Source organism: Taudactylus pleione, unplaced genomic scaffold (assembly GCF_031769625.1).
Source record: "Taudactylus pleione unplaced genomic scaffold, aTauple2 ptg000226l, whole genome shotgun sequence".
NCBI lineage: Eukaryota > Metazoa > Chordata > Amphibia > Anura > Myobatrachidae > Taudactylus > Taudactylus pleione.
The window spans coordinates 447,373-470,981 of record NW_028284628.1 but is presented as its reverse complement, the minus strand read 5'-3'; the positions used below and the strand labels follow the sequence as shown (position 1 = coordinate 470,981).

Sequence of the window (23,609 nt, the reverse complement as noted above, 5' to 3'; positions counted from 1 at the left end):
GGAATTAGGCTGAGGCAGCCATATTCCCAGGAATCTCGGTATTTCTGAAAGGGGTTTTAATAAATGAATGACAATGACACATACCCATTACTGCTATTGTCCAACTGGCAGTACTCCATCATAGTGTAAGTCACAGCTCACCCTTTGCCACTTGCCCTAGGCTGTAGGGACAACCGGGAAAGGAAGGGCGAAAAAACATAATTAGGGTGGGATTTCTTTTCTGTACTTCTTTTCACCAGGGTTGTCATCCCATATAGTGGTCATACCTCATTAGGATTTTTGGGCCCTATTCACAAAAGTACACTACTGATTGGGTAGTGGGCACACCATGTTGTGGGCATGGCTGCACCTATTTGGCACTAGTACTTTATACATAACTACCCCTCTTGGTGCTACTGTTCTCTGCCCTATAGCAATCCACCAACTCCATATTGCACATGGATCACACACGGCTTATAACATAACGCTCAAAACTTCTGCTGGTATTAAATTAATCAAACCAAGTAGTGAGAGATTTGAAACAGTTTTGAATTTGCTGTTTGTGTAGAGCTGATTAATACCTCTTTTCCACCAAAAACCCAGGTCCGACCTGGATTTTTGTACATGGTTCCAACCCTGGTCAGACCCATTTTATACCCCTTTTACACTGGAGCTAAAATCCGGGTTTTTGAAGGGTTAACCCGGGCAGCTCCCTGGTGTAAAAGGTGAGAGAGTTGGATCGCCGGGTCGAGTGACCCGGCAATCCAACCCAGGTAACTAGCAGGGTTTAACACGGGCGTAGCCCGTGAAACCCTGCTGTGAGAACAGCGCACTCCAGGTCACGATGACCTGGAGTGCGCCGCTAGCTGGCCGATTGGTCCGGCTTCAGTGGCGCTTGGAGATTACGTCATCTCCAAGCGACCACTTTCACTCCGCAAACGCCGGGTCTATGCAGACCCGACTGCGGTGTGAGCGGCGCTGACTTGGGAATATCCCGAGTCAGCGCCGGCAAAATTCCGGGTCTGAACCGGATAGGATCTTTGTTCCAACTCCGGGTCAGACCCGGAATTGAGGTGGAAAAGGGGTATTATACTGCACCTTTGATCTGGGTTACTCCAAGGTCAGCCCTGTTCACACTGAACTCAGGTCTGCCCTGCTAAACCTGTGAGGTCATAAAAAGTGGGAGGTGAATGCTCCACAACCACCTATCAGCTAATTTTAGGCATGACCCAGGTCAGATAACCGGGGTTGCACCGTTTACACTGCACCATTACCCGGGTCCATCCTGGGTCCAACCCTGGTAGCTACCTGGGCTGGCTTGCTGGGTCACTTGACCTGGGTTATTTTTCAGTGACCCTTTTACACTGAGCTGCGACCTGGGTAGACCCAGCAAAAACCCAGGTTTTTGCTCTGGTGTAAAAGGGTTATTAATGAAGCCCTACCCTCCAACATGACCCTTCCACCATCCTCCTGGACTTCCCACCTAATTAATGACTGCAGTCACCTGTGGTGAACTAGGTAATTGATGAGAAAGGTGTTTCAACACAGGTGGCAGCAATCATAAATTAGGTTGGAAGTCCAGGAGCAGAGCATATTGTACCTGGTGGCATATTGTACCTGGGTCATATGGGTCTGTAGAGCCCATATAGTAGACACTCCAACATGACCAATTCCATTAGGTACAGAATGTACTACTCCTGGACATCCTTCTTAATTTATGATTGCAGCCACCTGTGTTGAAACACCTGTCTCATCAATTACCAAGTTTAACACAGGTGTCTGCAATCATAAATCAATGAAGATGTCCAAGAGTAGAACATTCTGTACCTAATGGAATGGGTCATGTTGGAGGGTAGGAGTTATAGTACAAAAAAAGACTTCAATAGTAACTGAACATGTCCAGGAGAGATTAAACCTGTAGTTTTTTGACTCACAATTGATTCAATATATTGAATACGTCACTTTGGTGCCTATTGATTTTCACTTATTTTTCACAAAAGCATGTGAAAAGTAATACTTTCACATACGTCTGTGAAAAGTAAGTGACGGGGCTATTCATCAAATTCTGAAAAAGCATTTTTTTCAAAACTTGATGGTGTTACTGAACGCCACTTTCAGGTGCCGTTCAGCCCCCTGATAACCTTCACAGGCTGATGTTAACATGGGGGAGGGTGGGAGCAGTGTAGTCCACAGCCTGTCTTCAAGCTTCGTAGAAATAGCAGTTTTACTGAGGTGATAGTTTAGAACAGGAGGCATGATGAATGCCCACTTAACTGTGTTTGAACTCGCAGCGAGTTGAAACCATAATTGTCACATGTGATAATAATGTTTTGATGAATAGGCCCCTTTCCTTTGTCCTCTTTCTATTTTGTCCTGAAGTTTGTCTATATATACTGTATTTCGCTAGCCTGCCATGCTGCACTATCACCTCCAGATGTCCTCAGCGCTCCCCTCAATCAGACAAAGCGCCGCTCTGTCTAACTTGGAGATGAATTACCTGCTAACACCACAAGATGGCGCTCGTTGAACTAACTCTATTGAGTAGCTGAGTAGCCTTCCGCCCACCATGCCCCTCCTTGCCACTGTGTGTCGCTGTGCTCCCCCTCCCATAACCCTCCGCGCCGGCCGCTGTGCCCGCCTCTGTAAAGATGGCGACGGTGTCGGTGTTTCCCGGCGTGCGGCTCCTCAGTATTGGGGACGCGAACGGGGAGATTCAGAGACACGCGGAGCAGCGGGAACTGCGGCTGGAGACCCGGGGAGGGGATATAGCGCTGTATAATGGTACGTTTCAGGTGCCTGGAGGGGGCAGAGGTCAGCTAGCGTTATATAGGGGTATACATATACTGCATACAGGCAAGAGAGGGCAGGTAGTGCTATATAGATGTATATTTACACCGCATACAGACAGGAAAGGGCAGCTAGCGCTATATAGGGGAATATTTATACTGCATACAGGCAGGAGAGGGCAGCTAGGGCTATATAGAGGTATACATATACTGCATACAGGCAGGAGAGGGCAGTTAAGGGCTATATAGAGGTATACATATACTGCATACAGGCAGGAGAGAGCAGCTTGTGCTATAGGGGTATTTATAGACTATACATCAGGAGAGGGCAGCTAGCTCTAAATAGGGGTATATATACATATGACTGCTTACAGGCAGGAGAAGGCAGCTAGTGCATTATAGGGGTAGTTATATACTGCACAAAGGCAGGAGAGGGCAGCTAGCGGTATATATGGGCTATTTATCAAAACATGTTGCACAGCAGGAGGGGAAGATTTAAAGTGTGGGGGGGTGGTGGTATCCAAACTGAAATCTAAATTGCAGTGTAATAAAGTTGTCCAGTATTTTCTCCTAACATTTGAACTCCATGCATTGCAACATGGTTTGTTCTAGGTACAAAGTTACTACACTTTTTTTTTTTGCCTTACTCCCAACTATTGCTGGCCATGCACTGTGCAATATTCACCGTGCGATGCGATGGGGGGGTCCGACATTGAGCGGTCCCCACACATGGTGCGATTGGGGTGGCCGACTGGGGGTGCGATGTATGACCCTGGGGGTGCGCTCTGTCCGATATCAGGCCCATACACTGTACGATAGAGCAGAAAAATCGTACCCATCCGTCGGATCGGCTGCTTTATCGCACCGTGTATGGGCACCTTTAGAATCACCCCCATAGTGAAAGGCAGGAGAGTGCTATACATATAGAGCGCACAGGCAGGAGAGTGCTATACATATAGAGCGCACAGGCAGGAGAGGACAGATAGCAAGTTAATGTGCACCTTGGTAACACCATGTTTCACTGCAGGTGGGGCAGATGTAAAACGTGCAGAGAGATTAGGTCTGGGAGGGACGTGTCCAAATTCACAATATAAAGCTGTCCAGGATTTGTGGGCTACATGTAAAAGCAGCCTCTCTTTACCTTACATGCAAAAAAAATAAATGTATTTGCACCCCTAGCATTGCAACATGGTTTGTTCTAGATACACATTTACATTTATTTTTTTTTGCTCCCAACACAGAAACAGCCCCATACTATATAAAGGCAGCTAGTGCTATACTTATAGTGCATAAAGGTAGGTAGCACTGTATAGGGGTACACAGATAGCGCTATATGTTATACATATAGACAGGAGAGGTCAGGTAGCGCCATGTAGGTTGTGCGTAAAGATAGGAGAGGGCATGTAGCACTGTATAGGGATAAATATAATGTGTATAATGACAAATTAAGTCAGATACTGCTGGATTCTCCTATGTGTATAGGTCCTGAAGGCTGGGGAAGGGGGCTCCATAGTGGTGATGACTAGAGGATAGGAGGGAGATATGACATTTATACAATATCTTATATTTAGTATGTGACTGTTGTAGGGTAGATACATAATGCTGATTGCTGTATACATAAACATATATCCTTTTTGTTTGTTGAGGCTGGAAGGCAAGGTATAGGTTATTATAATGTTATGCAGAGACAGGGAGAGCAGAACTTCATAGCACTATTTGCATATTGAGTGTTACTGTGAGATAAATGTATTTGTGTGCATATGTAGCCCAGGGTAGGGGGTGCGCTATATTTCTAATAATGTTAAGGTGTGTACACACGAGACTATTAAAATGAATGATTACGACATCATTATTGTTCAATCACTCATTAATCGTACATAGATTGTCCAGTAAATTGTCAAAAACGACCAGCGATGTGCGCTCCTGCTGGTCGTTTTTGACATCCATCATCCCCAGAACATGCCGGTCAACCTACCGATAACGAAAGGTTGGGCATGTTCGGGGATGAGAGAGGGTGCCTGCATTGAACAACATATCGTTCAGTGTGGGCACATTATCCCCTGCACCAGATGAAGAATGATTGCACGATTACAATGTTGTAATTGTGCAGTCGTTCCACTGTCGTCTAGTGGGTACGTACCGTGTGCTTAGGGCAGAGGTTCCCAAACGCAGTCCTCAAGGCTCCCCAACAGTTCAGATTTTAGAGCTGTCCATGGTTGAGCACAGGTGGTCCAGTGGCCGGGTATGTGATGCTTGGAAACTAGATGGTGTTGTACAGTGCAATGCGTTACTGGTAGGGCTGCCCACACTCTGCTTTAGCATTACACAGAACATTTCCATGGTATACATTGATTGGGAAGTGCCACAGTACATAGTGTGGTCAGCTTTTGCTTTAGTGTTATTTAGCTTTACATTCCAGGATGCTGGCTGTGATGTTTTTGGAATAGATCCCAGCCATGAGGATAATAAAATGAATTTGTGGACATGTGTGATCCCGGACTTCCTGTTAGTCAAGCCGTCTCCCACAATGTCACACCTGATCGGCCATCCGGAGAAAACTCTCTTCAAAGAGTTTCCCAAATAGCGATGTATCCTGTTTCCTCCATTGCAGGATAAAGCAGCTGAAACAGTTTAAAATACCCCAGAATATGTGCACATAGAATTTATTATCCTGGGGCTTGTAATTGGTTGGATTTTCTGCTTGGCCTTCTTTTTCTCATGAGCGGTTCCTATTAGCTGTCTGATTTACCATAGTGTCCTCTCCTCAGCTGTACAGGTTATCTTCCCAGGTTTTTCCTTCATTACGGGCCTTTGTGCTCTCACTTAATCAGCAATATATCACAGCACAGAGGGAAATAGCACAATATAATATCTGTTTAGGGATTACTCTGTTTAGCGGTATAATACTGGCAGTGTCCAGTTCCTGGAAATTACACACAATAATAATAATAATAACAGTGGGGAAAGCAGGAGATACATATAGATGTGTCCTTACACTATTTGCTGTTGTCTCGCTAAAAAGCACGTCAGGTCCCGGGAGACTCTGCTAGTGCTGGGCGTCTTTTTGCTTTTTTTTTTTTTTTTTTTGGATGAAAATGCTTCTGTCGCAATATTATGTGACTAGGAAGTGCCAACAGACTGAGGGGCATATGTATCAAAGCTTGATGTGAGATATAGATCACCAACCAATCAGCTTCTAACTTACATTTAACAGGCTGTGTTTAAGAAATGATAGTTTGGAGCTGGTTGGTTGGTCATGTATATCTCACAATTTTATCTCACATCAAGCTTTGATACATATGCCCCTGAGTCTCTGAATCCGTATACAAAGTGCCACAATGTAGTGGCTGTAGCTTTTTCATACCAAGTTCCATTGTGCTTCATATACAGACTGAGGTGAGTTGCATGTCAAATTCGCAGTATCCGCTGGTGCGTCCTAGTCGCTGCGCATTGTGTCTTAGACGCATTTTTGGCAAAACAGACACCCAATGCTAGCAGTGTAGCACAGGACCTGGCGGCTAACTCACGCCAGGCAAGTCGTGCTGTGTGGCGTATTGAGTCTAGGGGGTATATTTACTAAAGTGAGAGTTTTTAGAAGTGAGTTTTAAAAGTGATGTTGCCCATAGCAACTAATCAGATTCTACTTAACATTTAACTAGCACCTTCTTGAAGATAAAAAGCTAGAATCTGATTGGTTGCTATGGGCAACATCACTTTTAAAACTCACTCCTAAAAATTCTCGCTTTAGTAAATTTACCTCTAGATGTATGAGGACACATCTGTAAAAATGGACATACACGGTAGACAAATGCAGACAAGGAAAAAAGGGTAGGATGACCCTGCTCTGGTGTCAAATAGATCATAGCTTTGTTTTCTTCTTTATATAGTAGGTTTGGATGTTGTGGCCTGAGCAAACGTTTGACCATGTGTCCTGCATTTAAGCAGTATTTTCACAAATCAACTTTGTGAACCTTTCGGGCTGTTTCACCCCCGCTGGTTTTCACCGGCCGGCCAAAATCTGTGCGTTTTTTTTTTTTTTCCTGTGGATATTTTCCTTTCACGCACTTTCTTTTACTGGTTTTCTTTTTTTTTTTTTTTTTGTTTTCCCAAACTTTAACATTGAAACTTTATCAGTGGATATTCCCGGCTGTAACACGGTGACCGTGCCGTCTGAAAGGACCCATCTGTTTTCATGCTTAATTAAAATTAATACACGGCAAAAAACTGCCAGTTTCTTTGCCGGCGGGTGTGAAATTGCCCTTACAAGTCCCTTGCACCCAGCCTGTCTCCACGCTGCTGGTACAGCTCTCAGTAACAAGTAGATCCATTCTTAGCCACATTTTGATTCTGTTGATTAGAAACCGTTGTTTCAAAGTAGAATACTTTCCTCACAGATAGAATTGTTGGACTCCTGTCACATGAACCCATGTGCTTAATCGGTCACTCCCATGCTCTCTTGAATGGGCATGAAAAGACACAAGCCTGCCCTCTAATACATGTAATTGGGGATCCCAAGCTGAGAAAGAACCCCCCCCCCACACCATTTATTTTGGATGCGAGGGACATGATTAAGAAAGCATTGTCTCAATTTGGATGTCTGTTTCGAGCTTAACCTACGCCTCCAAAAAAGATGTCTCTTAACTGTGAAACAATCACTATCTGTCCAATAGTCCTTCACATGCCTGACACTAACTGTCCAGGGTTTAAGGATATCCATGCTTGAGCTCAGGTGACTTGACTGTTATTTTTCATTTTACCATCTGTGCTCAAGCTTGGATAGCCTTAAAACCTGGACAGTTACTGTGTCTTGAGGACAGCGTTTGAGCAGCACTGTGCTAAGGAAAGGTGGTGACGCCTCTTGTCACCTCATTTTACTGCGCACATCTATTTGGTATTATGTATAGGTCAGTAATTCCGTGAGTGCCACATAGAAGACTGTCTGCAGGCCGCGGCTGTATTCTCAGCCATGACGTAACTGTGCATACTGTGCCTGGTCGCACAGGCATGGGTCACTGGGGCCTTGTGTAAAATGCTGCAGGCGCTGTGAATATTAACCCATTCCTGTAGGGCAGGACACTGATACTACCAAAATAAGTATCTGAAAGAGCCTCAATTGTGGGCTGACACATGTATATGTCAGTGGGGCACCTACATCTTGTTGTTATAATTGGAACTTTTTATTAGTTATCAATGATAGGGAGGAATATTAACTGTCAGTGAGTGCAGGATAATTTTTTTTCTTTGGGGGGGGGGGAGCTCCTGGATATTTGACTCTTACTATACGCCTTACTGTTCAAACCCAGTGTACTTAATACTTGATAAGTTGCAGCACTTTGAGAAATGTTCAGTTATCCTCTTCCATGTGTAAGCCCTTCCACGTATCCCCGAGGTGCTGTGCCATAACATATGACGTTTAAAGAGTCGTACTTCAGGAACATCCCAGAAGCCTCGCGTGTGTTATTATTGATGGCTGGAGGGTGGTGTCTGCTCACATTTTATGTTTCCATTATATGATAGATATATGTAGTGCTGGGGTGGTTGGCAATCCTTTCCCTATAGAGATGCACTGGGGATTGTGTCTACCCATTGTCCCTCTCTGCAGGCCTGAAAATTCAGGGGGGGGGTTTGAGTGAGTAAAAAGAGCCTCATCCTATTGTCACCAACCTGGTGACGGAGGGACCCCTCTCTGGGACTTTGTGGTGGTCTGACAAAAGACTGCATAAGACTAATGATTCTCCCTAACCTATAAAGGCGTGGGGAGAATGAAGCTGCCTTTGTCATGGTAATTTTAGTGGAGACAAAAAGTCTTAAATCTATGTTGTAGAGCACAGATGCTGTTCAGTGCAATGATGCAGACTGTTATAGTATGTATGGGTGCTGGACGCCGCTAACACCTTCCCATGAGCTGCCGGCATCCAGAATTATTATTATCCTTGATATGGTGCCACAAGAGTGCCACAGCGCCTTACTAAGTACATGAGAACGCAAGAAAACCGATATTAACAGTACAATGCAATGCAGGACAAGGACATGGTTTATAAACATTGCTGCATTAGCCTTCATAGCACTCAACAAGCAGCAGGGCGTCAGCATCCAAGTTAGATGCCCTTGTGGGGAGTTAGGAGTAGATGAGTCTGAGTTAGGGGAGGAGAATTCGGCAGCCAAGTAGTCTATAGTGCCGTTTCCTACAGCTAACATTTTACAATGACAAGATAAGTGTTAAATGAATCCTTTTATTTGACAAGTGCAGTGTTTTTGTTTATATACTTGGAGAGTAGCGATGTCACTGATCACATGACTCACTGTACAAGTGTTCAGTGGTGGAAATGACGCGTTGGCCGATGGTGACGCCCCATCACAATTGTTACAAGGAACTTGCACAATTGTAAATTGAAATTTGTATAGGAAATGTTTCAGCAGGGTGATATCTATCTATCTATATCCTTTTAATGGCTGTCTCTCTTCCTCTTGTATTTCCCACATAGCAGAAAATGTCTGCGTGTTCAAGTGCACCATCAGTGCGGACACTGAGTGCAGCCGAGTGGGGAAGCAGTCCTTCATCGTCACTCTGGGCTGTAATAGTGTCCTGGTACAGTTCGCCACCCCGGCAGGTACGTTCTTCTGAAAATAGAAATAGGTACGTGCGCTCTAGTCAACAATACCGTTGGTATAAATAGGAGCAGCTTACTGATAAGGTCACCACTCAACCTTTAAGATATTCAAAGGAAGAAACAAACATGTAAAAATGTTTGTACCAGCGAGCGCTCAATCATATGAGGTATGGTCTTCTGCCTTTATATATAAGTTCCAGCTAACCCTATGTTATGTTTTATGAAAATGCTAATATCAAGAAAATAATAAAATGTCACGATAATTAGACTAGACATGCAACATACAACCGGAAGTGATAAGAATGATAATTGGTGTGAGTTTTATTCCCACATAAAAGGTAGTGGGTTAGTTCAAATGTAATAAATATACAGTATAATTACTAACACAGTAACGGCACACTAGGGAAGAAGGGGTGGACAGGTGAGGGCAACAATGTGGGAGTAAATTATACAAAAAAGTTTAAAAATCGAGATGTAGAAAATAAGCAATTAAAATTATGTAAATAACAAGGGATCCAAGAGTTATTGCTAAGCAGTCAGATCCTCCTGTACTTATAAGTGTGTGATAAATTCCATTGTCCTTAACTAAGCAAGATGATGCAGTATCTGTGTAAACATGTAGTAACCATATGGTAAGTCCTAGATAGTATTCTAGCCTGATAAATCCATTCAGTGTGGTGATAACCACTTTGACTCCAGCTCTGCTGTATGCGTGGCCCGCACAAGGCCAGCTTCACTGCTTGCCAGATGACAATTGGGGTCCCCTTGGGCACAGTCAAGAGCGCCTCACCAGCCCGGAGCAAGTTTCCAGGTATGAGCAGCCCACCAGTCACGGCAGCCGGGATGTAGCGCCCGCTGCCTGTGGACGAACACTGGTCTCCCGTACTTGCGTGATACTGACCGATGTCACCACCTCGCTGCCGGGGCCGAGGGAAAACCTCCGCGTCGGCAAAGCGGATGGACGGGCCACGGGTCAGGTATGTGCCCGAGGGAGATGGGTTACCGGCTGGTGTGGCTGATCAGACTGCCGCAGGCTGGGGTCCCATCAAGTAGTGTGTGGAAGCTGGTGGCGGCAGGAGTGCGTCGTGGTTCTCTTCTCCTCTCAGTCTGGAATAGCAGAGCTTGTCAGATGTTTTGCCTCGGTGTCTCCAACGCGTTTCGGCCGGCACTGGCAGCCTTTTTCAGGGATGATGAGGTGGTTACATTGTATCCGTATTTAAGGTGGTTAGGGGCACATTGATATTAGCATTTTCATATAACATAACATAGGGTTAGCTGGAACTTGTATATAAAGGCAGGTACGTTCTGTCTACTTGCCGCAAACTCGATCTTTTGTAAGAATCGGATGTAAACTGCTCTGTGCATGCTTCCAGTTATATGGTGGGGTCTGTCATATTGGTTCCTCTACAGGGATATACAAATGGCTTTAGTAAGAGTCGAGAGTAACATCGAACTATAAGATGCAATTTTGCACCTTGACACTACAACGTTTTTGCGCACTACATGTAAAAGCATGCTGCAGGGTCCCTGCGTCAAAGCAGCAAAAATGCATTTCACCTGTTGTGTAGCAGTATGGTTTGTCCAGGTTAAAATGATTGACCCCTGTATTATCATCGTCTGTAATGGAGGGCCATAATCCAAAAAGAGACAAAAGCTTTGTTCAAATCTCACAGTATGGCTATCAGAGTGCTTTATGTGATAACCACTGAGATGAGACTAAAGCAGGGTAATGTATGGGAGCAAGTGACAGTCGATCATATAGTTTTAAACACTGAAAAAAGGATAAAAAAAATTGTTCGAATTGGTTACATTTTTGTGTTTTAACCAATTTGTCTGAACGACCATTTTTGGCTATTTTCCAGTGTTTGTGAGCAAATGGACGACTGTCATTTGCTCCCATACATTACCAGGTTTTCATTCCAACCAGCCAGATAGGACAGATATCTGACAGATAATTGTATAGCGGATGCCCAGCTTTGGTCCTCTCTCCCAGTGGATGACTGTGTTCTCTATACTGTCTGTAAATAAGTGTTATCTTCTCCCTCTGTAGATTTCTGTTCATTTTACAACATTATCAAGCACTGCAGGTGTTCATCTCTGGATAAAAGTGTGTTTAGTGAGCGCACAGAGGAGTCTTCAGCGGTGCAGTACTTCCAGGTAATACATCCCACTGTTTAAATGCTGGAGGGACATGTACAAAACCCAATACATTACTAGACAGGTGTAGTCTCCTCAGACCATTCTGAAAGCCACCTCCATAATGGTGCGTCCGGCTGCATGTCGCTCTGTCCCCGCTCCTGAGAGGCTTCCTTCATTCGCTTTCTGCCCTGCAAGCATTTTTCTATCAATTTTATGCCTTTAACAAATAAGCTGGCATGTGCCCTATTAAACTTTATATCAAATGTAAAGGCGGGTATCCACTACAAGATCTGAAAACTACTGCACGATTATGACATTGTAATCGTTCAGTCGTGTGATGAGCCAGCAGTCGTTCAGTGCAGGGTCATCAATCATCTGGAAACATGCTGAACCTGACGTTATCGTCAGGTTGACCAGCATATTGGAAAGATGATAGATGTCTAAACGACCAGCGGGCACGCGCATCACTGGTCGTTTTAGACACTCTTGCAAACGATTGAACGATCGTTATCGTTCAATCGTCCATAAAACTCGCTAAGTAGATACTCCCCTTATGATTGGACAATCACAATGGGGGGTAGGGGGTTCAGTGTTGATTAGGAGGCCACCATTTTGCAGAAATCCCAGATGCATCAGTAGCATTCACATTGGTGTCTGGTGTACATCTGTTGTACCTTTTATACATAAGTAATTGGCTAGTAATTGCCAGTCTCTGTTTAGTTGAGGATGAGTGTATGAGCACATACTATAGTCCAGGGACGTGCAGTCAGGGTAGGCATTTTTATAGTTAACGCTCACCAGATTTGTGGAGCTCCCTGGGACTGCAGGGAGCAGGGCTACACCACGGGCAGTAAGCTGCACAGAAAGAGGGCTAATAGAGGCATACCTGTGGGTATGGGGGCGTGCCTTCAGAACTGAAGGACACCTTGGATGTGTCATGTGACCAGGAAGTGCACTGCAATGTTTAGAGATCGGAGCTGTCAGCAGCAGCAAGAGGAAACCTGGTGATGCAGGTAGGAGAATCTGTGGACAATGAAGCTTAGTGAAGTGAGAGGAGAATTTCAGTGAGTAGGGGGTAAGACAGTCTCCCAGCACAGACCCATCTCCATGTGTGCCCCCCTTGACCTCACCGCACGTCACTGCTTTAGTCATTATGTTTTGATCATTGTAAGCAGCAGTAGAATCCATTCTGTTTAAAATACATTGTAAAATGAATAAACTTACCAAATTTCGGAACTCATAAAAAAAAAAAGGTTCCCATCCATGTAAAGTTAGAAGTCATATTTAGCTTCATGACTCCCCAACCAATATGCAAATCATTGTTTTTTTTCTGAGTCCTTATGGCTAAAATACAGCTTTTAGAAATGCTCTTTGTACACGTTTACAGTGTACAAGTTTGTCAGTTTGTTAAGCTCTCTCATGCGACTCCCTTACTCCTTCTCATCTGATTGGATAACATGGTCTGTTTATAATAGATGCTGAGCTGCTTTGTTGCCAGTTTATACACCGGTCCTAATAAATCATTTTACAACTTCAATAGATCAAATTGCTGAGATTTTAACGTGATGTTCCCCCTTAATTTGTAACCCCGACGGGCACTTCCCTCTCTGTGTTGACACTCTCCCATGAACTGTCTAATCCATCTAACATTTTATTTTATCCTTCTGTCTCTCCCTCTCGCCCCCGGCAGTTTTATGGCTACCTGTCACAGCAACAGAACATGATGCAGGATTATGTGCGGACAGGCACTTACCAGAGAGCCATCCTGCAGAACCACACAGACTTCAAAGACAAGGTGAACAGCAAAGGACCTATAACCAGCACGCACTCTTTATCTATCAGGTGCTAGTATTCACTCTCCCATCTCCCTCTTCTCTGTCAGGTTGTCTTGGACGTTGGCTGTGGTTCAGGGATCCTGTCCTTCTTTGCAGTCCAGGCTGGTGCTCGCAAGGTGTATGCTGTGGAAGCCAGCAGCATGGCACAACACGCAGAGGTAAGCATGATGTCCACATGGTTAGCACACAGCAAGGCCGATGGTTTTTTCACTACTTTTATTGTCTGGTATCTTCTGCAGCTATTGGTGAAGAGTAACAATCTGACTGATCGCATCGTGGTGATCCCAGGAAAGGTGGAGGAGGTCTCTCTTCCGGAACAGGTGGACATTATTATTTCCGAACCAATGGGATACATGCTCTTCAATGAGAGGATGCTGGAGAGTTACTTACACGCAAAGAAATTCCTTAAAAGCACTGGTAAGCCGCGAATTGATTGCACATCCCTGTTCAGTGGTGTGCATTCCTTTATAGCAAATTTCACGTGGTGCTGGCAACTGATCCTTATTTGTACCTCAGGAACTCCCTTCATGAAGAATTTGCTATAGGTTTCACCCAAATATATCCCCCCTACCCCTTTTGTGAGTGCCCACTGCCACCTTAACCCACCGTCATGCCCTTGCATGGCTGATGAGTCCAGTGGTCCACACACTAATAATTGGTCCTGGTATGTGAACAGCGGCTGCTACCCAGATCATCCCATTGCTTTAGGCAATCAGGAATGAGGCAACATTCATGTGAATCACTCACACATCAAGCTTTCCTTTTATAAGAGGTCCGCAGTTTATTTCACCAGTCCCTAATATTGTTTGTTTCCCAGGTAACATGTTTCCAACGATCGGAGATGTTCACCTAGCACCATTCACAGATGAGCAGCTCTATATGGAGCAGTTCACAAAAGCCAACTTCTGGTAAGTTTCCAAGAGACCCTTCCACTGCCAGACCTGAGCTCCATGTCCAAATCCAACAACGCTTATTTACTTAACCGCACCACCTTTTTCTGCAGGTATCAGCCATCCTTCCATGGCGTAGACCTCTCCGCACTGCGTGGCGCTGCTGTGGATGAATATTTCAAACAGCCAGTTGTGGTATGTGGGATGGAGCTCGGCAAGGACTCGTTCCACTCCCTGGGTTTTTTTTTTTCCCGTCCTCATTCACCTCCATCTCCTTCCCTCTCTTTAGGACACTTTCGATATTCGAATCCTGATGGCCAAATCCGTGAAGTATACAGTGAATTTCCTGGATGCCAAAGAGTCCGATTTGCACAGGTAGTAGATTTGTGAGGATGGCAATGAGCGTATTGGTTGTGTAGCGTCAAATCTACAGTAGTTATGGATACCGTGTGTACTCAGCAACTGTTCTATCCCACAGGATAGAGATTCCCTTCTCTTTCCACATGCTCCATTCTGGTCTGGTCCATGGGTTGGCGTTCTGGTTTGATGTGGCTTTCATTGGATCCATGTGAGTGGGCACCTGGGGCGTGGGTTGGCAGGGGGCAGCTGTAGCTTGAGCCAATCGGCTGTACTAATTTTTGCCCCCTATAAAGCTCGCCGTGGTTTGTGTTGTTGGATGGAACAACCGCATAAAGAGAACTACTTTAGTAATGCATGCTATTAGCTGTCCAGCACTTTATTCCAAGGTGCATGATGAAAATGTGATGAACATTGCATTACATGCTATAGGGTAGAGAATAAGCTGCAATCTACAGATCTGAAAGCGAAGGATTAAAATGTGATTTATTTTATTCTTGTGTTTCTGCCACCAGAATGACTGTCTGGCTTTCCACGGCCCCCACTGAACCCCTCACTCACTGGTACCAGGTGCGCTGCCTATTACAGTCACCGCTCTTCACCAAAGCCGGAGATACTTTGTCTGGGACGGTTCTTCTAATCGCTAATAAGAGGTGGGAGGCTCCGTGATTTATCTCCCTGTAGTGATGTCCAGGCTTCATACGTGTCTCTGCCCTTCGTATGGCATCTCATGTTCCCCCCTCTCCGTCTTTCTCACAGGCAGAGTTATGACATCAGTATTGTTGCTCAGGTGGATCAGACTGGGTCCAAATCAAGTAACCTGCTGGATCTGAAGAACCCCTTCTTTAGGTGAGTACCCCATCTGTTAATGGATAGGTTACCCTTATGTTCGCAGCAGTCCATTAGCTGGGTGACTCTCTTCCAGGTACACCGGCAGCACTCCCTCTCCTCCGCCTGGCTCGCACTACTCCTCGCCTTCTGAGAATATGTGGAACACCGGAGGGGCGTACACCATGAACACAGGAATGGGCATGGGAGGTGAGTGAGGACAGCAGAGCCGCATCCAGGTTATGTTATGGTCACATCCACTGTGCTGTCCCTTTAAGAACAGTTACTGCAAGTTCTTGCTTCCTGCATGAATTATACTACTGCTTATTGCGCATAGGATAACTTCCATATTCTTAATCCAACACTGCTACCGACATAGTAAGTTTTGCACCGAATGTGGAAGTTTGTACTGATAAAGCACTCCCTACATTAATAATACTGCACATTTGTACAATCATATACCATGATGTTATAATGACCTATTGGATAAATATTATACCTTGGTAGTACAAGGGTACTCGCATGACTGCAAGTTAGGTTAAAAACTTCCATGAAACGTTCTACTGCACACATAATAGAGTATCTTTGTATTGCTACAAGGTATGATAAATAAGCAAGTCCCTCACTCACTTAGGTTTCGGCAGTGGTTCCCCAGCTCAGTCCTCAAGGCACTCAAACCACCTGTGCTCAAGCATGGATTTTCTTAACCTGGAATGTTAAATTAGTACCTCAGTCCAATTTATTTAACCATCTGTGCTCAGGCGTGTACCTGAACTGTTGGGGTGCCTTGAGGATCGAGTTTGGGAACCACTGGGTTTTGAGTATACATTTTAGCATGGCCAATGGGAAAAATGCAACAGCCTTCAAAACTCTCTGCTTAAATCCTTGCGAATGCGAGAGAACCTAGGAAGCGTCAGGAAGTGCGCATTAAATCAGCGCTATGCCAGTGACCGTGCACGATAAGGGAGAACTACTGGGACATGTAGTTATGTCACTGCACGTAGAAAAATACGATATGGGCAAATTTGTTCTACAAAATGTGTAGGTTAACATTTTGCTGTAATAAATGTTTTGGCGCTTTGATGTCTACACTATATTTAAGTGGCGGTTTTTCTAAGCCGCCGTTTATCACCTGAATTGCTGGCAGGTTATAAAAAGGGGTATCCTATTAAAGGCAATAGTTTTGCACTTCATATTTGAAAACCTGCCGCTTAGTAAAAATAGCCCTCATTGACCTTTTGTGAGGTTTATAGTCTTCATCCACACTAATAGCTGCTTATTTGCAAGAGATATGCATTATAAAAAAAATCGTATCCCCCAATTAAAAAGGTGATTTGCAAATATTCTTAATATATAAGGTGTCAGCAGCAATTCTGTAATCTCACAAGTTAAATTGTCATTTGTTTTCACATCCAAGACAGTAAAAAGTGAACAGTATATTGTAAAAAAAAAAAAAAAAAATGTAGTACATGATCTTTTGATAATGGTTTCTTTCTTTGTCTTTTTCTCTCTTCTGTGCCTGGACGACGGCCTATGTTGGCAGGAATGCCCACGGCGTATGATCTCAGCAGTGTTATAGCTGGAAGCTCAGGCATCAGCCACAGTAACCTCATCCCTTTAGGTGAGCAGCCTGCGGCCGTGTGTTCTCCATCTCTGCACCTGGAGCCCCAAGACCTGACCCTCGGAACCTCCAGTAATACCATAATCTCCCTTCTCTCGTAACTACTACTCCCTCTGAACCCTGTACTTACACAGAAGCTTCATCCTTAGGCTGTTTTTCCAGAAATGTTGTTCTACTGCATGTCGATCACGGGTTGGGTTTAGGGCGCGACCTTCGTGCCACTGTTCGTTAGACATGTTGCTAAGTGACTTAGGGGTAGATGTACCAAGCCTTGGAGAGAAATAAAGTAGCAAACAATCATCTCCTAGCTGTCAGCTTACAGGCTTTGAAAAATGACAATTGGGTTCTGATTGTTAAGGCCCCTATACACGGAACGATATTGCCAACGATCCGACGGATTGGAACAATAGTTCTGCAATATCGTTCTGTGTGTATGCACGATATCGTGCATTGCATGCTCCCGTGGGGTTGTCTGTCGCTTCGCCTTATCTTTCTGAGTGTCCAAAAGACCAGGCGAATCGACTGACTATCACATGTAGCATTATAGCGGGAGGGGCGGCGCAGCGGTAAAACCGGGAGGTCGGGTAGTGGATCGTCTCGTGTTTAGGGACCGCCTGTAATGTCGGCCCTTGGACCGTCTGTCGCATCTGTGTGTACACATCGTACTGTGTGTACCCACCTTTAGTTTCTCTCTCCAAGGCGTAGTTCATCTACTCCCTTAACACCTCAGAGGCTTTCCTCCTAATCATTTCATGGATCACTTTACCCACTGGAAAGTCATCAGATCACTACCTAAAGAACTCCTAGTAAAGGGCTATACTCTGTATGAAGTCACCTCCTGGGAATGGTTGCCTCCTAGGGTAATACCTTGACTTATGATCCTCATCATTTCCCATATTTCCGTGCCCATAGCCAGGACCCCCCCCCCCCCATTCCCCCCTCCTACAATATTGTGCTGCTGTGTCGGATGTCTCCTATTGTGTTGTTCTGCAGATGTCCTGACTGAGTCTCAAAACCCTGCCAAAGAGAGTGAAAGGGCAATTAGCAAGGAGTGTAATTATTGGGAAGGGTTGGAATTTATTAAAGGGAAGCGGTCAGTTATGGGACTCGCTGGACAAGAACAATGTGGTGTTCAAGGTACCATCTTGGGGCGTAAATGAGTATTAATAGGATCTTGACAGAGAAGAGCCTGTAATTGGTGCTGCATTCATCCATCATGTGATAAACTATTAGGCCCCTGTACGGCGTAGGCTCCCATGTTGAAGCATATTGGTACACTAGAATTCTGTTCCTCCGTGAAGTCACTGGTTCCTAGTGTATTGATAGGAAGTCTTGTGCCTCAGTGACGTACAATAGCCCATTCACACGTCACTAAGCATGGACTGCAGTAAGTTCTGTGTCATTAGGCTACTGTGGGGGAAATGTCTGTAGCCGATGATGTTTCCTATAACTTTCCCGTCTCCACTTCCACTCCTCCCCCATTTCCTTGCAGCTAACACGGGAATCGTTAATCACACCCACTCCAGAATGGGATCTATCATGAGCACAGGCATCGTGCAAGGTAAGCATTCACACCCCGCGTTCCTCGCTGGGCAGTCTGGGGGTAGCGTGGTGTTTGGGGCAGTTTTGTGAACTTATTTTGTTTTTCTTTCCAGGATCGGCCACAGGACAAGCTGGTTCCAACCCCTCCACCCACTACCCAGTCAACAACCAGTTCACCATGGGTGGGCCAGCCATCTCTATGGCTTCCCCTATGTCTATCAATACCAACACAATGCATTACGGCAGTTAAAAAAGGCTCACCCTGCCCCACAACCCTCTGCTTCTTATCTACCCCCCCCCCCCCCCCCCGACCTCTCTTCAAACTGACAGCAACAGGATACCAAATGACGCAGAGCTCTCTCTGCATTGCCTCATCCTTCTCTTTGCAGAACCTATCAGCAGAACTCTGCGATCCTTTACTCCCTCCCGCTCCTCCATGTATCCCCATCCCGTATGCTAATCCTATTTCCATTTGTACCATAACACAAAGCAAGACGCTTTGCTTTCCGAAATAATGGACTTGTACATTTTTTTTTAAAGAAATACTAAAAATATCATGCAGTGTCATAAAAAAAAAAAAAATACTGCGAGTGGAGGTCGTGAGAAATTGCCTGTACATTACCAAGGAGAAGGAAAAAAAATATCATGTATTGCTCTTTCAGCATGTGCAGGTGTTGTATACTGGACTCATCATTCTTAATGGCCCCCCGGGCATTGCTGTGAATTAGTATTATGATTCTGTACATTGAAAGGGGGGAGTTGAAGGAGGCTTTACAAGCGGACCATGCCACAACACAGGAGTTGTGTTACCTCTCTCTGTCCAAGGAAAGGGGACGTGAGGCTATATAAGTAGGTGGGGAATATTTTAACCGTTCATTTAAGTCCAGCTGCTAGTTTCTGCCCTTTGGGAAGCAAATATCGCTCTTCCCTCTTAGTTAGACTTATTCCTTCCCCATATTTGCAGTAATATGTGCTTTACATTAGGATGGGGTTGGATCAAGTTCAAACTACACAGACCCCTCCGGTACAGTTATTCTAGACATGGGCCTGTTTATTTAGTTGCCGGTGTTTGGTATCTAGGAGAAAAGTTGGACATCTCATTAAATTTTGCTGTTCCAATGAAATTAGGGTTCATGCTTGCAGATTAGGCTCAATATGTACGCTTTACAGTCTATGGAGGGTTACGATGTGTACCAGTTTTTACAGATGCCGTTGTGCTTGCCGTTTTCCAATATCCCTGCGATCTTGACTTGGTGATATCACACGTTGTCGGGACATGATTGGCTGCTGGGTATTGGTTCTGGTCAGAATGGCTGTCTTCACGGAGTGCAGGAATACTTAGGTTACTGTCGCCAATGTAAACCGAAATGCTAGGGATACAGTTATGCATAAAAGCAACTAAGAAGCAGTGAATCCCCCCCCCCTCCCCCACCCCCCTTTAATTTATTCTTTTTAAAAAAAAAAAAACTGAATTGAAAAACTTGATTAGAATTGATGTTTGCATCATTACATGTATTGGTAATGGGCCATTTGTACTTCCGAATACCAATGCAGAAGAATGTAGCTTATGACATTGTAATGGCATGCATTTAGTCTGTACAGTGTAACAGTGAAAGTGTCATTTGTAAAGGTAGGGTTGGCACTTGGAGAAATACAGCCAGATTGTATTCCAAACCTTTTTCTATTTTTCTGGAAACAGAATCTTTAAAACTCAAGATTTAGGTAGGGAGGCATCTAATTTGCCGCTTGAATTGCGAGGACAGTGTTTAAACAGAATGATAGCTGTCCATTCTCAATCACTCTAGACCCAGCTGGAACAGTTTTCCGTGTCAATCTGTTGTCCTGCCCCCACTCCCCTGTCTTACTGTTTCATTAAGTCCGAGTTGGGTTGCTGCTGTACTGACCAGACATTGCTGGAATATCACTTGCTGGGAGCCTGTCAGGTTGCGAGGGCGTAGGGAATAGAATCGTAATTGGCTGCAGCTGAGTTTGATGTACAAAGCACTAAGTATGTATATGGCTCTACGGTGAGATTGTGGCTGCTGGACTTTGGGTCTTTTCCATGGCTGGAGGGGCCAGGACGTGCAGAAGTAAATGTAAATCTCTCGCTGGACTCATGGCAGTCTGTTTTCCCGGATTCCGTTAAGCTGGACTCTCCTCAGTCCCCCATCCTCTACCTCTGCTTTTCCAACTTTGCTGCAAAGTGGATAAAGCATGTTCTGAATGTGTCCGTCCAGTTAATTTTTTTTTTTTCTATGTTTATATTCTCAATAGTCTCTGAATTGATTCCTATAGTATTAGGGCTGTGTGTAAAAATGATGATCCTTTCTACTTTCTGGTTGGTGTTTTCTCATTTTCTCCTCTGTAATTAGGATTTTTTTTTTTTTTTCTTTTTTTTTTTTCAATTTTAAATAAGAAATGTAAATTACATCATGCAACATATCATCATTAACATGTCATTTATCTCTGTATTCAATGGGATGGCAGACTGTCGCTTTAGGATGGATTTTCAGAGGTAATGTCGAAAGATAAGTAGGAAGCCATTGCTAACACAGACGCTGTTCTTAAGTCTGTCTATAGTGTTCAATAAAGTTGGGAGGGATTTTTTTTTCAGGCGTGGTGGTGTTTATTTAGTTATAGTTGATATCATTCGGAACCATCCAGGTAAAGATCCTCTTGCTGTACAGAGTCCAGACCAGCCATGCTTCTGAAAATGACATGCACAAAATCTAGCGAGGGTGGTCACTAATGCACCTTTTAAATAAAAATGCCAGATTGCACCCGTGATTTTGAACGCGGGTCCAACCTGAGTGTGACCCAGCTGAAACCCTTTTCAGACAGGCGGCTTTATACCCAGGTCGGCCACATCAGTACAGTGCCGACGCTGGCTCTTCATATGCTGTAAATGGATCCCAGGACGGATGACCCGGGTTACCCCTTTTACACTGCACCGTGACACGGGTAGATCCCGGGTTCAACCCTTCTTACTACCCGGGGTAACTAAGCAAAATCCCTGGTTCACATGCAATGACCTGGGATTTTGCTTCTAGTCTGAAAGGGGTATTAGAATGGGTTGTTGTTATCATGTATACAGTGGCGCTTTTATTGAAATAAAGGGTGACTCAAGGTGCTCATCCACTATACCATTGAGTTGAACAATAAACATCGTTCAATCGTTTGCAAAAATGTCTGAAACGACCAGTGATGTGCATGCCCGCTGGTCGTTTAGACATTATCATCGTGCAAACATGTTGATCAACCTGACGATAACGTCAGGTTGAGCATGTTTGCAGATGATTGATGAGCCTGCACTGAACAACTGCTCATTCAGTGCAGGCTCATCACAGACTGACAAACGACTGCACGATTACAATGTCGTAATCGTGCAGTCGTTTTCATGTCTGTTAGTGGATGGGGCACCTTAAAGCTGCATACACACACAACGATTGAGTTAATGAACGATTTTAGTAAACTATTTTCTACCTTGAAAAAATGAACTAAAATCGTTTACTAAAGTTGTTCATTTACCATGTTCATTTAAATGTATTGAACGATTTTTATGAACTACAAACGATTTTTGCATATTAACTTAATGAAAATCGTTGCGTTGACAAGTCTGAACTACAAACGTGAACGCGCATGAACAATCGTTCATCGTTTGACTCAGAAAGTGAACGATTTTTTCAAACGATTATCGTTTAACGATAATCGTTCAAAAAAATCGTTGTGTGTGTATGCACCTTTAGAGTTAAATTGCTAAGTCACTGATGTGTAAACGTACTGTAGCCTTGCCCGGGCTTGATATGTTTGTTTTGTGTATATTTTGCTGCAGCTCTATTATAAGCCACATTATGGATGTGGGAATGCTCATTCAGGCGTGGTATATTGTGGTAAAAATAGTAAACTGTAATGGAATTCATCGTTTCTTTCCGTGCAGACTGAAAATACTGGCTGAACCGTGTACCCTAAAAGAGACTGACTCCAGTGTCCTTCTAGGTCATTAGTATAGAATAGAAAATCTTTCCTCGCCAACATAACCGTATTACAAATACCTGCAGTGTTCATAATGTTTAGTAACTTATGTTATGGTTCCTTTTTTTTTAAATTGGTGAGAAACACTGTAGTAATACAAGGAGGCCCCCTCTATAGCAAAGTAGGAGTGACTTTAAATTCCTTGAGCTAGATTTCATAACATGCTTTATAGAAGCTGGAAAAAAGAGGAGTATCTCAGGCACTGGAGGAGAGTATAGCAACAGTCTTGGCTATAACCTGATCAAATGTCTGTGACTAGACTATAGATCTCCTTTAAGGAGAATAGAAGGACAGTGTTCTGAGACTGTTCTGATAAGTGTGTCTGCTTCAACCAATACAATCAACCTTTTACTCACACAGTGAGCTATATTGTAAAGTAGCAATGACCAATAGAGAGTGAATAAGTATAAATGTGAAAAGTGAATTTTTAGTTATTGATGACATCAAAAAACATACAACTAGTGTCCTGGATAAACAGGACAGTAGCTGTATGCTAGACCACCAGGGCACTTAGGCAGTGGGGGATCTGCAATGTAGATGGCCCTTGCCCAGGGGCTCTGTCAGCAGGGGGAGGCAGGCTCTCCCCGTTAGCCCCAAGCCAATGGTATGATCCCTCACAGAGGCTTCTTTCCATCAGGTTACTCCTTTCTCATCCCTTGCACAGACGCTCAGCAGCCATTTCACAGAGACCCTGCCACAGATTTCAGAGAGGTTGGCATCTGTCTCCCTGTATACCTCCCCTCAGGTCAGATTATATGGTCTAGCTCAGTGTTGGCTAACCTTGGCACTTCAGCTGTTATGGAACTACATAACCCAGCATGCACTGCTACAGTTTTGCTATTAGGGCATACTAAAACTGGCAGGGCATGCTGGGATATATAGTTCCACAACAGCTGGAGTGTCAAGGTTAGCCAACACTGGTCTAGCTCCATTCAGCCCGACGGGTTGGTTTATTGAGCATTTTCTGCCTGTTGTATCTTTTAGTGCAT

The 23,609-nt window shown here is 44.3% G+C and overlaps 1 protein-coding gene across 3 annotated transcripts; it reads left to right on the top strand.

The window, feature by feature from the left end:
* Positions 1-2,581: 2,581 nt before the first annotated feature.
* On the top strand, positions 2,582-21,201 carry CARM1 (coactivator associated arginine methyltransferase 1). 3 transcript variants are annotated; one of them, XM_088479036.1, is made up of 16 exons: positions 2,582-2,760; positions 9,254-9,376; positions 11,427-11,533; positions 13,206-13,310; positions 13,398-13,508; positions 13,590-13,767; positions 14,168-14,258; positions 14,354-14,435; positions 14,530-14,615; positions 14,719-14,808; positions 15,113-15,250; positions 15,357-15,446; positions 15,523-15,635; positions 16,969-17,118; positions 18,539-18,607; positions 18,702-21,201. In XM_088479036.1, exons 1-16 carry the CDS (start codon positions 2,628-2,630, stop codon positions 18,836-18,838), a joined length of 1,803 nt encoding a protein of 600 aa, XP_088335162.1. In that variant the 5' UTR covers positions 2,582-2,627; the 3' UTR covers positions 18,839-21,201. The 3 variants fall into 3 exon arrangements, with proteins under 3 accessions (XP_088335162.1, XP_088335161.1, XP_088335163.1); XM_088479035.1 differs by having other exon boundaries at positions 9,251-9,376; XM_088479037.1 differs by having other exon boundaries at positions 2,583-2,760; positions 9,251-9,376; positions 16,969-17,046.
* The last annotated feature ends 2,408 nt before the right edge of the window (positions 21,202-23,609 follow it).